Source organism: Pogonomyrmex barbatus, unplaced genomic scaffold (genome assembly GCF_055798465.1).
Source record: "Pogonomyrmex barbatus isolate J1 unplaced genomic scaffold, ASM5579846v1 scaffold13, whole genome shotgun sequence".
NCBI classification, from domain to species: Eukaryota; Metazoa; Arthropoda; class Insecta; order Hymenoptera; family Formicidae; genus Pogonomyrmex; species Pogonomyrmex barbatus.
In genome coordinates, this window is record NW_028297109.1 from 6,634,984 (window position 1) to 6,649,889 (window position 14,906).

General features: G+C 43.9%; 1 protein-coding gene across 3 annotated transcripts in view; it reads right to left on the reverse strand.

Moving 5' to 3' along the window:
- Positions 1-2,601: 2,601 nt before the first annotated feature.
- Positions 2,602-14,906, reverse strand: part of LOC105429843 (uncharacterized) — a 62,505-nt gene continuing 50,200 nt past the window's right edge. Inside the window, exon 5 of one of the 3 annotated variants that reach the window (XM_089072525.1) lies at positions 2,602-4,755. In XM_089072525.1, coding sequence (XP_088928651.1) covers positions 4,643-4,755 — 113 coding nt within the window. In that variant the 3' untranslated portion in view covers positions 2,602-4,642. Of the gene's footprint in view, positions 9,674-10,278; positions 13,901-14,906 lie in introns of those variants that run through there. The other 2 variants (XM_089072523.1, XM_089072524.1) reach the window with 2 other exon arrangements.

Below are 14,906 nucleotides of genomic sequence, written 5' to 3' on the forward strand. Positions count from 1 at the left end.
CATAATTGCGATATTGATTTATTTACAGATGATGTCACTGTCGAGATTTTTTTATAATCGCCATTTTTTAAATAAAATTATATATTTTTTCCTTATAATTCTTCTACTTATTTTAGATAAGAAAATATTAAAGTACAAATTTCATAAAATCAATAGTTTACGAAATATTTCATACTTCATTCTGATATATTCGGACACTCTTATGTATATACACATAATCTTATCATGATAAGAATATATATATTCAACATCGACATTTGCGGAACGCGAAATGAAGAAGATTGGTCTTTGTCCCATGTCTCTACGTCTATTTTTTAAGAAGTTACAGCCTTTTAAAAATCCACAGGTGCGCCCTAGTGCGAAAAAAAAATGAAAAAACGTCGCACGTGTTTCTTGTTTACATTTCATACTTTTTTGCCTTCCCAAAAAAGGGCGAAAACACGTGTAGTACAAGCGCTTTGAAATGCGATATGCCGCCACTATGAAAACGTGCGCCATCTATTGACTAAATCAGATAGATCCTGGTCGATATTATCAATATCTTTTTAATAGCGTAATAGTCTTATATCGTTCTTGCTCCTTCTATTATTAAAGAGATAAATAACAAGAGCACAAATGCACGTCTGTAGTGTCTATAAGCAAAAAATTACATACACAATTAGAAAGAAATTAGAAAGAAATTTTTTTTCTAAATTACATAAACAATATAATTATATAAATTCCATTAATTATTCTAGAAAAAAATTTTTAAACATAGCGAATGTTTCAATAAAAATATAATTTAATAAGCGTCACTAACCACGTGTATCGTTCTCTATAACAATTAAAAATACCGTTATTGAAGCATTATTAAATATTTCATTAATATATTTTAATTAATATTATATCATTAAAATATCACAAAATATAACTTTTTTTATTATACAATATTCTTCATTTTAGAAATTAATTGAAACACATTTAATCGATGCATTTATTTTAAAATACCTCGATGGGGGATTTTTACCCCCCCCCCCCTGGGGAGAGTTAAAAACATTGACGAGTCTGCTTCTCCGCAACGAGCTAAAATTTCCGAAGGCGAGAATTATCTCTACTTCCACGTATCCCATCCATTTTATTAGGTCGTTACCATTTCGGATAATCTGGAATCCGAACAATCCTTCGAACACGCGGATTTTGGAAGATCGAATGGCTGCGTCTTACTTTCGCTATTACGGTCGCGCCGGAAAATTGCAAATTCGCACGTAGAACGGCGGCCCGCGGCATGTCCGACGGCCACCGTCGATCGTTTCACTTCCGTGTCACGCGCGTCGTAAAGTCGTGAGCGAAGACTCGCTTCCGGGACCAGCTCGAAGAGCTTCGGCGGAAAATGTCGCGCGTTCGAAGGAAACGAGAGGCCACACACGGTATTTTTCGCTTTCTCTCCGTATGTACTTCGTCCTCGCGTGCACGAAATCACCCCGGCATAATTTCGCTTACTATCGCGCGGCGGAATTTCTCAAAGTGCAAATGTCACGCTGACTGGATTTCTCGCGTTTTTCATATCGGAAAAGTGGCCTGCAGTCTCTGTGTGCAATCGCGCGACTCGCGGACGCCTTTTGCAACGATCGTGCCGGCGAAAACGTCTCTCAATCCTATCTGCGACCAAACAATGCTCTTTTTAAAGCGAACCTGACCCTAGAAATCCGATTCGCAGTCCCTTTGTACCACGCTGCAAAAATGGTTGAATTAATAGAGACTGACAAGAATGTGTTCTACGATATTGATTTCATAATCTCCGAAGTGGGGGATCAATTTGAGAACTTCGCGATTGCCTTTTGCCTAACGTTTCCGACTTCCACAATTTTTCCATTCTCCAGAATAAAACTCTTCTTGTGTCTTATCGATTTATTCATCTGTTTTAGGGAGATTCTGTTTTGAGCAAGCTTTCTCTCGAGATAAATAAATATATAATTTTCTTTCAATCTTATCATTCTTGGATTTAGATCTATAAATAATATCATTGCATTTGAGGAGCCGCTCTTGATATCTATTATTAATAACTGCCTTTATATCACTGCATTTCAAGAAAATTATTATTATTATTCGTTGGTCGTTTCGTAGTTGCGTTATCTGCATGCGTATCTACCGGTTTCTCTGAACAACTTGCGTGACAACGTAAATAGCGGGATATAAAAAGCATCTGAAATGCTTCGCGAGATAATTATGTTCCACGTAACCGGTAAAGTTACGTAATCGCCGAATGCAGAAACAATCGCGTCTATCTGATCTTAATGCTGACAATGTATCGCGATAACGAGACGAATTCATGAGATTCGAGCGTCCCCTTTAGAAATTTAATTCGCGTTCACCTTGCGCGTGAGAACCGAGTCTTTGAATTTTCGATAAATTAACGCGATGAATTTACTTAGTGCGTCGAGTCAAAATTATCGATAAGTTAACGTGGTATAAGCGAGACAAATGACATTAATCAGCGCGCATCGCATCTGAGAGAACGATGTGATAAGCTGCAAAATGCAGGGACACTCGGACCGGAAACAAGGACATAATATATATATATATATATATATATATGAGGGAGGTAATAAGCAGTTTCGAGGATTACACAAATTCATATTCACTTTAATTAAATATATCTATATACATTATAGGTACATCATTAGTACATTTACCATGTGATAACTGTACAACGGTAGCACTTTCAATACTGTTCACAAAAATACATCGCATATAAACGCAATGAGTTTATACGCAAGGTCGGCTCACGACTTGCGACAAGACAGAGCGTCGGTTAATTAATTATTACCTCTCGCGCTTCGCGCCTGCGACTCGCGGCGTTTTTATGTACAAAAGATGTGCTCGAGTCGCACGTCGGGCCAAAGGAGGAACGTGCTACGAGAAAAAGAGTTTTATGTATATATGTATATATGTGTATATATATATATATATATATATATAATATATAAATAAATATATATATATATATATATATATACATACATATATACATATATATTTTTTTCATAATTTACTTCGCTTAGAAAGAAACATTATTGACGCTGCGTCGCTGAATGCGGAGAGGCCCGAGGGGCCCCGTTCCATTTAAGTACCATCAAAGAGACACGAGACTGACAGATTGATATCGATATTTATATAGTTACATTGAGTGTGTGCAATAACTCTGCATTCGATTCTAATTTCCGTCGCGAGAATGCGCGTCAGCCATTTGGGTTCCAAAAATTTACTAAGCACGAGCCACGTTTCGGAAAAATTTCACATACGACAGATAAGATAATAAAAATTAATGATTTTCTACAGCCGCTGGAAATGCGGAAAGATTTAAAAATTTCTTTGAATTGAAGGAACTCGCTAAAGGAACTCGGAAAAAAGTGCAGTCACATTTATATTAATTAAATAAAAGTTCATCGCTCTCGTAAGTATGTACATCTTGTTTTATCATCGATTAGCCAATCCAGTCTCTCGCAACATTTGTGCATGATGTAATGAAATCTAAGCTCCTCTCTCTCGGGCTTAGCACACTTTGGAACTTTATCCCCGGTGATCGATAGAGTTCGCTGCGCGCTCCTCTTTTTCGTACATCTTATCACATTTCAATTCGACCATCCTCTCGCATACAATTCGCACGCCTTCCAGTTATCGTAGACGTTAAGACTATTTACAGGAGTATTTTCGCAAAGACGCAACTTAAGGAACATTTGGTATCATGGGCGATAATTATAATATTTCGGTCGGACGTCGGGTGCGATAATTCGTTCGGACGTCGGGTGCGGAAGATCGCTTCGTCGTCTAGGAACTGTAGCGTTACAAGTAATCGTTGAGAAAACGGGTGGCGATGACCACCCTCGAGCGCGTGCACAAACGGACTCGCGGAAATCTTTTTGTGCAAGCGTGAAGCGAGACGATTCATCTTGAGGAGTGACCGCGTTCGACCAGTACCCGTTATGACGAATCGGCACGAGAGAGTTGTACGGACTGAAGGATCGAGAATCCAAACAGAGGAATAGATGGGTAAACGTAATGGCCGACGGTTGCATCGACAATGTGCGTCAATAAATGAATCTTAGGGTGATGATTTTTGCGTCGTTTAAAGTGTAGAAAGAGGAGGACAATGAAATACTTAAGTATTTGACGTCAATCAACGTTGGTGCAACCGGGCCGAGGATTCGGTTAGCACTCAAAGATCTGAAATCGGAAATCTCCGTTCAGAGCGTCCTCGTGTAAGAAAATCCTTACGTTTCCAGATCGGAGGATTTCGCAGTCTACTGCTCAAAGTTGCAGTATTCGATCGCAGTTTCTCTAGTTGCAGCATCTCAGAGAGTCATGAAATCGGAGATCTCTTTCTCTCTCTCTCTCTCTCTTTCCTCTCTTGGATACTCGTGTCTCTGTTATTGCCTAGCTAAAGAAATCGCACGAAACTAAGGAACGAGCAAAGACGGAAGACAGAAAGTAACTCGTCGGAACTGATTTCCCGCTGCCGTTGCTATTGTTGTGCTGCGTCGAATGGAAGCGAGAAGCTGCGACTGCCGCTGCATATTTGACGAAGCCAATATTTGCCCCGCGACACTTCAGTGCAGCGGATCGATCGATCGCTCGAAAAGTCTGGCGGCGCAGCCTGAGCAAATTAAACGTATTCGAAGTTCTGATTTTCGCTACACCGGACCACCAACGCGGGGATATGTGTACGGGACACTCCACAAAGAGGCTGTCCACCAATCACCGCAGCACAAGAGAATGCTGAAAGAAGAGAATGTTGAAAATTGCTAAACTTAAAATTAAAAACGAATAATCGATTGGAAATAAAATCATACGGAAAGATCGGTAAAATTCAATTAAAAAATGTTTAACGTTAAAGTATCCGAATGTCGGATGGTTCAGGAGGATGCAAGGATGAAAATCCTTGTGGGCAGACTTGTGTGCGTCATCGGTATACACTTCTTGGGGTGCGCGCCCCGTACACACTATAGCTATCTATGTATATGTATTATGTAATATATGTATGCGCGTGTATGCCTATATATATACGCCTAGCTCCATTTTGGTCGTGTGGAGGATTCCGATGGGATCGACGTGTTTGATGTACCTGCGCTGATCGAGAAAACGTCACAATTCCATTTAGACGTATCACCGAGATGACACCACTCCAGTCTCGCGGCCGCGATCTTTCTATTTACAATGGTACGAGGGGGATGTGTGTGCCCGCGCGATCATCCCCTTTCCATCGGCGCCCCGTCGACGCGATGCGGGCGATCACGCCTCGAATAGTTCAGACCTGATAATTTGGTTGGACACGGAACTTTTTAAAGCGAGCGCAAACCGCGTCGAGCCGGCGATTGAAAAAGTGCGCGTCGCGTCGAATCTCCCTTCGCGTCCTCTCGCGCGCGATCGCCGTTGTCCCCGGCGATTTTATCCCGTCCGAAATCCGACTCAACTTTCAGTTAACCGCATGGAATTAATGCGGCGACAACACTCGAGTCGATCCTCAAATCGTTTCCCTGGAAACGGAAACCGCGCGGTCCACCGTCCACCTTTATTCAACGTGGGTGTCTCCCGTCGCCTTGCCGAAACTCGGAGACCTATCTTCGAAAAATAAAAACAAAAAGGACAATATACATGTATAGAAAAAAAATGCGATTAAAAAATGTCGTTATTAAAACTACGATCATCAGAGGTGCGCTCGAAATGTAACGCGCGAGTTCTCTCGTACGACTAGCCAAAGTTTTAATTAAGCGGATTCGGTCCGCCCGATAATCACGCTTTTATGTACTCCGCCGAAAATACTGAAGCAAGTTTCTAACGTACACACGCGACATCGCATTATAGCCTAAGAGAAAAGGAAATGGAGGAAGAAAACGAAGAGTGCGCGTCGCGATCGCTCCTTTCCGCTCCCGGTATTTACATGGAATTTTACAACAAAGATCCGAGACTGGAGCGACATGCGTCTTCCGCGATCAGAATCGCGTTCTGATGACGACGCTGAAATAAAAATCGACGTCGCAACGCGCAGATGCCGCGCGAGATGCCACTCGCAGCTCGCGAATTAGTTTACACGCAACACAAAAATTCACATGGGCGGACTGGTCGACACGAGCGTAGGATGAGCTTCTGACCACACGATCGATTAAGATCGAGGAGCAACTCGTTAAAATTAAAGTTGAATAAAACACTTGACGTATGATGACTTGACTCTTTTTACGCGCTTAGATCGCTATTATAGCTTCCGATTTTCAAGTCTCACATACATTTTGCATCGCTCATTGATCCAAATAAAAATCGCGTTTTCACGTCCCACGGGAAATCGGGCCAGTCCGTCCCTGTAAATTATTGGCCTTAGGATATATCGCCCCGAATATATATATATATATATGTATATCACATAACTCTCATTGTGACTTGGCTTGCTATGAGTAAAACTTAGGAACCACACGGTCAAAAACTCTCATCTCGTCGTGAGGTTTGCTTAGGTACTTTACGAGCCTCGACAGCAATTACAATCGTCTATTACACGAAGAGTATTGGTCCAAGGTGAAATGTTCGGGTATATCTGAAATGATCCGACGCCTCTCGAGATGTCATTTCGTTGCGAGTGATCTAAACAAGACGGAGGTTTTCCTCAAACGGCGCAACATTAAATTCCCAAAAGGACTCGGGTGACTCGAAGAACATTGCAATCTTTTATATACTTAATATTTTACATCAACATTCAAACGTAATCAAACGATTAAAAATATCCAACTTTCCCAAAGTGTTCCAATAACAAGTTGATTAATTCGAACGAACAAAGTTTTAAGGATTCAAACACCTGAAGGATTCGAAGATTATCTGCTCGCCTAGAGTCCCCATTTTTGGGCCTCGTCTCGCCAAGCTTGAGCAGACCTCCGGCTCATTCTCTTTCCTATCGGAACGCCGCTCCGATAAACGACGGTTATCAAACCGTCTCGCGGAAGCTCGAGGCGTCCGGCTCTGTTGTCTTGATCGAAAATCGCTTTTGTCAATATGCCAGCGCGCGTCTAGCGATCGCGTCGCGCGATCGTACCGACTCTGCATCACCGGCTGTAACAGCCGCGCGCAACAGATAAAACATGTGAAATATAGGCAACTTGATATACTTACGGCTGCTCCGGAAACTGGAAGGCTCGACGCCGGTGCGGCGATGTATTCCCGTGACGGACCCTCTCCCCCCCCCCTCCCCTCCGGCGGAGTTTTCCGCGGGACGTCGCCCGCGGGCGGCGGCCGACACTCGTGTCCTACGTGACGATTAACCACCGTCGAATTATATACGGAACATACCTCCGCATACACGCACGTAATACTGCTGCGGACGTGCGGAACGTCTGTCTCGCGCGCGTTTCGCACGCTGCCATCCCCGGTCCACGAGAGATGCGGGCGCTCGCGAGCGACGCGGTCAAATTGCATTGAAAGATTAATTAAATACAGCAGTTTCCCCCGAGCCCCCGCATTCCGGAATACATGATTATCCTTTCTTCGCAGCCTCGCGATTTATCGTTTATCAAATCCCCAATTGGATGGAGAAATTAAATCAGAATGGAGAATAAAGTGAAATAAGAGATAAGAAAAAAATGAGCCATAAATTTCATTCTAAAAATGATGCTAAAATTGTTCACGAGATCCTTCGCGATCCAAAATTACGAAATAAGAGATTAATTACAAGAGATTAATAATAGTAAAATTGAATTCAACAATGTTCGTTTTCGTTTACCGAGGATCAGCAGCGTAGTTTGCATATATCTTTTTTTTTCTTTCTTTCTTTCTTTCTTCCTCTTGCACTCTCGTTCACTCACACGTAAATAGCTTGCGTAATTCGTAACGCGAATTAATCATGAGAAATGATCGTCAATGATCGCGCATAGCGAAATAATATTATGATTAACAGGATTCTCTTTATAACAATGAATAATGATCGCTATTACGATAATTCGTAGTATCCTTTAAAAAATTTCATTTTTCGGTGTTCGAAAATCACAGCGCGCGTTTCAGCCTTCCATTGCATATTAATTAGACCGTTTTTACCTTGCTGGAAAGCGTGGGCCTTCACGCGTGCCACCACGCATTTCCTTGTGCACATCTGTTTCCCTCCTCTCGTTTTCCGAATCATCGACAAACGTAGAGACGAGTTCGATCGAAATCAATTAACAAAACGGAACGTACACACCGATCAACAACAATGTGATAAATATGTGTAATACCTTGCGTAACGTCTTCGGGAGCGGGCCATCAGAAAGCGTTTTCCACGAGAGAGATTTTCAACGAATTGCGATATCAATTGCAATAATACTAGTCAGCTTATTCGAATGGTTATCAATTTTTTAACTTGACTCGCAGACTACGGAGACTACTTGACGCGACCTACGGAGGAAATGAATGAGTAAAAAGGTAAAAGGAGAAGGAAAAGATTCTCCTCTCTTTCAAATGCCCGAACAAACTGTCGTACTCGAAAAATGTAACAAGTCCTCGCGTAAAGTTTAGGAAATGTGCAATATTTAATGCTCCCCCTCGTTTCCTGCGGTCCGCCCCGACCGAGAGACAGAGAACTGAACAAGACGCAGCTTCACCGTTTTTTTTCGCGAAAACTATTCGAAGCGTTACTATCGATCGATTGTCCTCGCAAAATTCTGACTTCGGTGCCAGCCATACCGCCCGACCGTCAGCGCGTGGGCACGTCGTCGATAGATCCTCTTGCCCTATTTATTTCTCTGCCCGCCCGTCCGCCGCTCTCACGAGATGTGACGAGATGTGAAGTTTCGAGGGCGCGGTATGATCGATAACCGTCCTGCCTCTCCTCCGTTCTTTCCCATCCTTCCTCTCGCGTAGAACGGCCGGACGACCTGTCCGAAGACGCGGCAAACCGATTAATTGGCAAATAATTATCGCTAATGAGGCCATTGGTTCGGATTCGCCCCGCGAATCGATATACCATCGCGTCGATCGCGCTGAAAAACTCAGGGTAGCAGTTTTTTCCAACACCCTTCCTTCCCCGGGAATGATCGATTCCCCAGAACCACTCGAGAATCTGCCGGATTCGCAAACCGGATTTCTCTGCTGGAGTCCGATCGAACGGATCATCGAAGTTTCCGAAACTTTTCGTAATTTTTAGGATCCTCGACTCGTTCGGATTCCAGTATCCGGAGAATCATCCGGAGCAATTCCCTTAATCCCCGGGATCGTCGCGCGATTAATGCGACGAAGCACTCGCCAGCACTCTCTCTTCTTTCGAGAAGACAGCCTCACCACCACTTGGGTCCCCGGTACCCCGGCGACTCGAGGGACGGGGGTCAGGGTAAGCCGAAGCCGAAGAAAGGCGCGACCGGGCGCTCGTAGAGCAGACGCGGCGGCGGCGGAAGTGGCGGCGGCCGCTTCCTTCGCGGGGCAATCACCGTCCTCTACAAGGACCCCTTCCCGGCGAACAGCATCTCCCTGTGCTTGGTGCGTATGTGCGAGCGCAGAGTGTCGATCCTGCTGTAGGTGGCCGGGCAATAGGGGCACAGCGAGCGCTGCGCGGTGTGTATGTGGAAGTGATGCCAACGATTGGTCACCTGCTTCCCGCAGGCGCGGCATCTCCACAACGCCGGGCTGTTAAGCGACACGGCGAACATCTCGTGATAAGAAAGGCCGACCGGCACGCTCGGCATCGAACCTGCAAAACCCAACAGCATCTACATGCCCTTCGTGCACAACGGCATTGTATCGCCGATCGTATTTAGCCGCGCGAGGCGCGCTTAGATCCTGAAGATTCCGCGAGCCTAGAATTTCATCGGGCTAGCCCAGGAATTTCTTGACTGTCAATCCCGGAAATCGTCAATCCGGGCAGGCAATCCAGCGCTCGCCGAATCTCGAAGATCTAAAAATTCAGCAAGCCCGGGATCTTCAAGACTTTATTACACGGTTTCGTCTTATTTTCCGAATTTTTCGAGTCGTAGGATCCTCTTGATCCTTCGATTTTGGGATCCCGAGCTTTCAGATTTTCGCATCAGATCGTGAATTTTTTCATCTGCAAGACCTCGAAAGACTCTTGGACCCCTCGGTGGTGTGATGGTTGTGTGGGTTTCATTTGGTGCAATGTTCAGGTGTCAGTGTCCTTGAATAATCTAATGAATTTGTTGATCACGGCCAGTGACATCCTCTTGTGACTTGAAATTATTGATACGCATGCTTAGGGAAAGAAGATTAAAGATAAATTATGCAAAAAAAACATAAATAACTGAAGCTGACCGCAACAGACAGGCTCACGATAATTTTCTAAAAAAAAAGAACTCGAAATCTGATTTCCATGTAAATTAATCTTTTGGAAAATTAAAAAAGAATCCAGACACGTCCGTAATTCTCGAATACAGATATCTATTTGTATCTGCCTTTGGAGAAATTTTGTGAGCGCGTGGAAAACGGGAGAGACGTCACAAGTGCAGGCAGTGAGTCGAAACGATCGAATGTGTCCGGTCATGTGTGAACGCATCCACACGCACGATCACCATTCACCTCCTCTTTCACAGTCTCCACAAGCACAGATATTCCACAAGCGTCATGGGATATATACTCACGTTCTTGATGCCGCCGTGGAAACACGAAGAACACGCCGTCGAGTGAAAATAGCGCACCTCTCCCCCCCCCCCCTCTCTCTCTCTCTCTCTCTCTCTCTCTCTCTCTCTCTCTCTACGTCCAGAGACTCCTGAATATTTTAGGATTCCTGGATCCTCGAGTTCTAGAATATACGCATTCCCGCATCCGCGAATCATACGCTAAAGCTCGTGGAATCGCTCGACTCATCGGATCTTCCTGGGAACTTTTTGGTTCCCAGATGCTCTTGGGATCCTCCCAGATAAACTCACAGCGACGTCTGAGCTAACGTGGCGAATACGGTAGAGAAAAATACTTAACCGAACATTTGCCGATGTTATTGCAGGATTATCTGGCCTCGGAGCTCGTCGACTCCAATAATCCGCGTTGGAATACGCGGTAACTTCACACGCTTGTGTTAGGCTCTTATCGCCGGTGTGTGTTGGCGAAAGAAGTTTACGTATCCTTCCGCGTACACGAAGTGGTCAAAAAGTCACGATCAAACATAAGACGATATTCGGAAGATGAAAATTTAGTACACGAATAACATTTCGTGTATGAATTTCCTAATCCTTCCTAATAATTTAATAATTTTAAATCCTAATAAATTAAATTAATTATTGAAATATCTTATTTCGTGCATTATCTTCTAACATGAGTCACGTGACTTTTTAATCACTGCCAACGCGTTTCACAATGTTAGGGACAATCAATACAATTTTCTGGCATTGGAAATTAATAAAATTCTTAGAAGGACAGTAAAACAAGATAGGATAATATTGAAGGAAACACAGCTTTTTACGATCTACACGATCAGGAAAAAGACTGGCAGACATTTCTAAACGACATTATATTCTTTGTAGCGCCATGCGATTAGGAAAGCCTCAGTTTCTAGCAGGATGCACATAAATAAGCCGTCGATACAATAGATGCGTACTCCTGAGCTCACGGCATTTCAGGATAATCGGGATACTTAATTAAGACGTTGCGTGTCGCCAAATACCAGTTCGCCCCCCAAAGGAATACCGCGTATCGATTATCGAGTTACCTGCAAACGAAGCATCCGATAATCCGCACTGCGCACAAAATCTGTAGAACAGACAGTCGTTTCGCAGAAGGTTTCGACGACGACGTGATATGTCACTCATAATCTTCGAAATGCCAACTCCTTTTATTTCATACACACACACACACACACACACACGCACGCACGCACACACGCACGCACACACACACACACACACACACACACATATATATATATCTTTCAATACTATAACCTCATAAAACATCTACACATTTTTTTCAAAGAATTCCCCTTGTCGATCCTTCTTACCTCTATTATATACAAATTAAATCCTACATATTAAAGATTTCCTACATATTAAAGATTCAAATCGCCTTTTCCTCTGCATGCGAATGATGTGATTCGGTTTCATGAAAAAACTCTCGGAATGATTGTGTCTGATCGGCGGGACCGAAGATACAAATAGTGGAAAAGTGACTGTTCTTTGGTATTTAAATGTTGATGCATGTCCGCTTACATATTACATAATACACTTCCATTGGCGTCTGTCTTTGGCATTTTCTCTTCGGTGTGATCTACGGATTTGTGTCAACCTACAGACTCTCGTGCATCTGCGGAGTCTCGAATTTCGCAGTTTATTGAGCTATAAATGTACATTCGATAAAGCAAATGCATTTGGTAACGTTCCTTATCGAAGATCGATGTGTTTAAATGGCTGTCCTTACAGTTCCCGAAGACGCTAAACGTTAAATACCTTGATATCGATTACATTCTTTTTAATTACTCGTGCGATACAGAAATCATCCGTGTACTTCTCTCGAGACATTTCTCGTCGAGGAAAAATTACAATATTCGATAAAATATCGTCGCTATAGACGTCAAATACAGTAATTACCCTTGCATATTAGTCCTCATATTAATTTATCAAAGCAGGGAGGTAATAACTGTGTATCAGTCGCAGACCTACATACCTGTAATTGCGCAAATAAAATTTCATGTTTCATAATTAATAAATATTAACATAATTTATTCCTAATTAACGAGGATCGTTCTGTCGTTTCCACACGACCAGTTATATTTTTTAAAATTAAATTCAATTTAATGTTGAGTAATATTTATGGATACAGTGACTCAGTCCTCGCTTTTCATTTTTTCGCCTTTTATTTACGCGAAGAATAATCGTGATCACGGAAGGGAAGACGAAACGAACATTCAGTGCCATCATTCGTTCATTTCAGCTTCTTTGCCCCTTGAATCCGGCCGACACGTCGCAACCCTGTCAGTTAATTCGCGTTCGCGCTAATAACGAGTCCGAGGGTTCGGCGTCTCAAAAGCGCGAGGTCGTGCAAACACAGTCAGTGCAGATTCGAAGGAAGATTCGAGTACTGAGTTTGTCAGACACCTACTAGTGTCCACGACGAGTGAAGGAAGAAAAAGACGGGGAAGAAGAGAAAGAGAGAGAAAAGGAGGCAGCGAGGCGGAAAGAGGCGAAGACTAATATTTACACGGTGGAATTACACGGTCCTCGCGATTACTCGAGACACGCCTGACGAGGCTTCTAAGTAGTGCTAAGTGCAATGTTGACTATCGAACGTTCAAAGGGGGAAAAACGGTACCGGAACGTTTCCTGAACGTCGCGTCGCGAACGCAATCGCTCGCGATTGACGACCCTCGTCTCCGATGCATCCTCGAACACGCAGCTAGCCTCCCCAGATCTCGGATATTAAAATCTAGATTTCAAATCTCTAAGATTTCAAATTCTATATAGATTCCATAATCTCGGACATTCGGCCATCCATTAATCCTTCGATCTTCATCTCAGTCGGGATCCCCTTCCTTTACATCCCCGAATCCTCCGCTTTCCGGCATTCGAGTTTGCGCGATCTCATCTTATCCTAAGGGAGGGAAGTTTTCCGAGGGGGGCGTGCGAGGGCGGTTCGTCGGCCAGAGATCGCCTCGCGTCGAGGGATGATGACGAGGAGGAAGATCTTTCGCGCGATCCGCGCCGCTAGATCCGCAGCTTGAAGGACGCGGCGCGGTATCGGGACGCGTGCATGCGCTATTGCGCGTGCGCGTGCGCGTGCTTCGTACGCGTGTGCGTGAGCAGGGTATCGCTGCGCGTGTACACCGCCGGGCAGAGCGGGCAGGCGTATTTCCCGGGAAAATGCACGTAATAGTGATTGCGCACGTTCGTCACGACCTTACCGCACAACGAGCACCGCCTCCTCTCGTCGGTGTTACTCTGTCTCTCAAATATCTGTGATATCCGCCAATTTTTCAGCTCTGCAACAACAACAGAAACCACAGTGTCAGCAAAGCACCTCGAATTAGCCCGGTCTCCCGTCGTACACAGCGTGTCATCGCTCTATTTCCAGCTTTCGCGGTTTTTCTCTCCCTCTCTCTCTCTCTCCTTATCTATCTCTATTTTTCTATCTCTCGCAAAGCTTCCCCCTTGACGAATAAGATATTGAATTCTCATGATGGGTTAGATCATCGTTATTTCCTCTCGATTATCCAACTCCCCTTGGCGCGTGCGTGTGTGCGTGTAAGGATGCGTAACAATCCTGGCGAGAGTCAGATTGCGTGTACGACGGATACTGACACTAGATGCAGACTGTAGCTTGCGGCGAGATCAAACTATGCGTTTGAGGATAGCGAGATCAAAGGGGCGCTGAAATAATCGGGAACGAAGACACTCAACGAATCGGAAATTCCAAATATTAAGAGAATTCGAAAAAAACAGAGAGGAGCTTGAACACGTCGAAGTTTTTTCTCTCTCTTTCTCACAGAAACAAATCTCAGTATTTTAATCCTAGGATTAAAAACATCCCCTTCACAAAGAAATCTAGAAAAAAAAAAAAAAGAGGACAAATATTATCCCTTCGTCAAATATTATCGAACATCGTTATAGTCTGCAAACGATAATGAAAAGTCGGCTAAACTCAACTACACTCTCTGTAGAACTTGAAGAACGAAATAAACAGTCACGATTCCTAGATTCAGATTCGTTCACCTTTCCGCCTAATCGCGAGGAGCGAGCGATCGTTGACCGAGAAACAATTCACATTCTCGCAGAGAAGCAGACACATGTTTCTGAGAAAGAATTCCGTACCGGCACGAATCCCCGAGAAACGCCGAAATCGAGGGAGCGTAACCGCAATGGTGAACTTCGGGCATCGTAAAAATCTGCAATCTCTCGCACGGAAGAAGCAAGACGGCGCCGACGTCGAAGAGCATATTCTCAATATGTATCGCGAAACGCGTCACCATGTACTCGTACGGAACACGC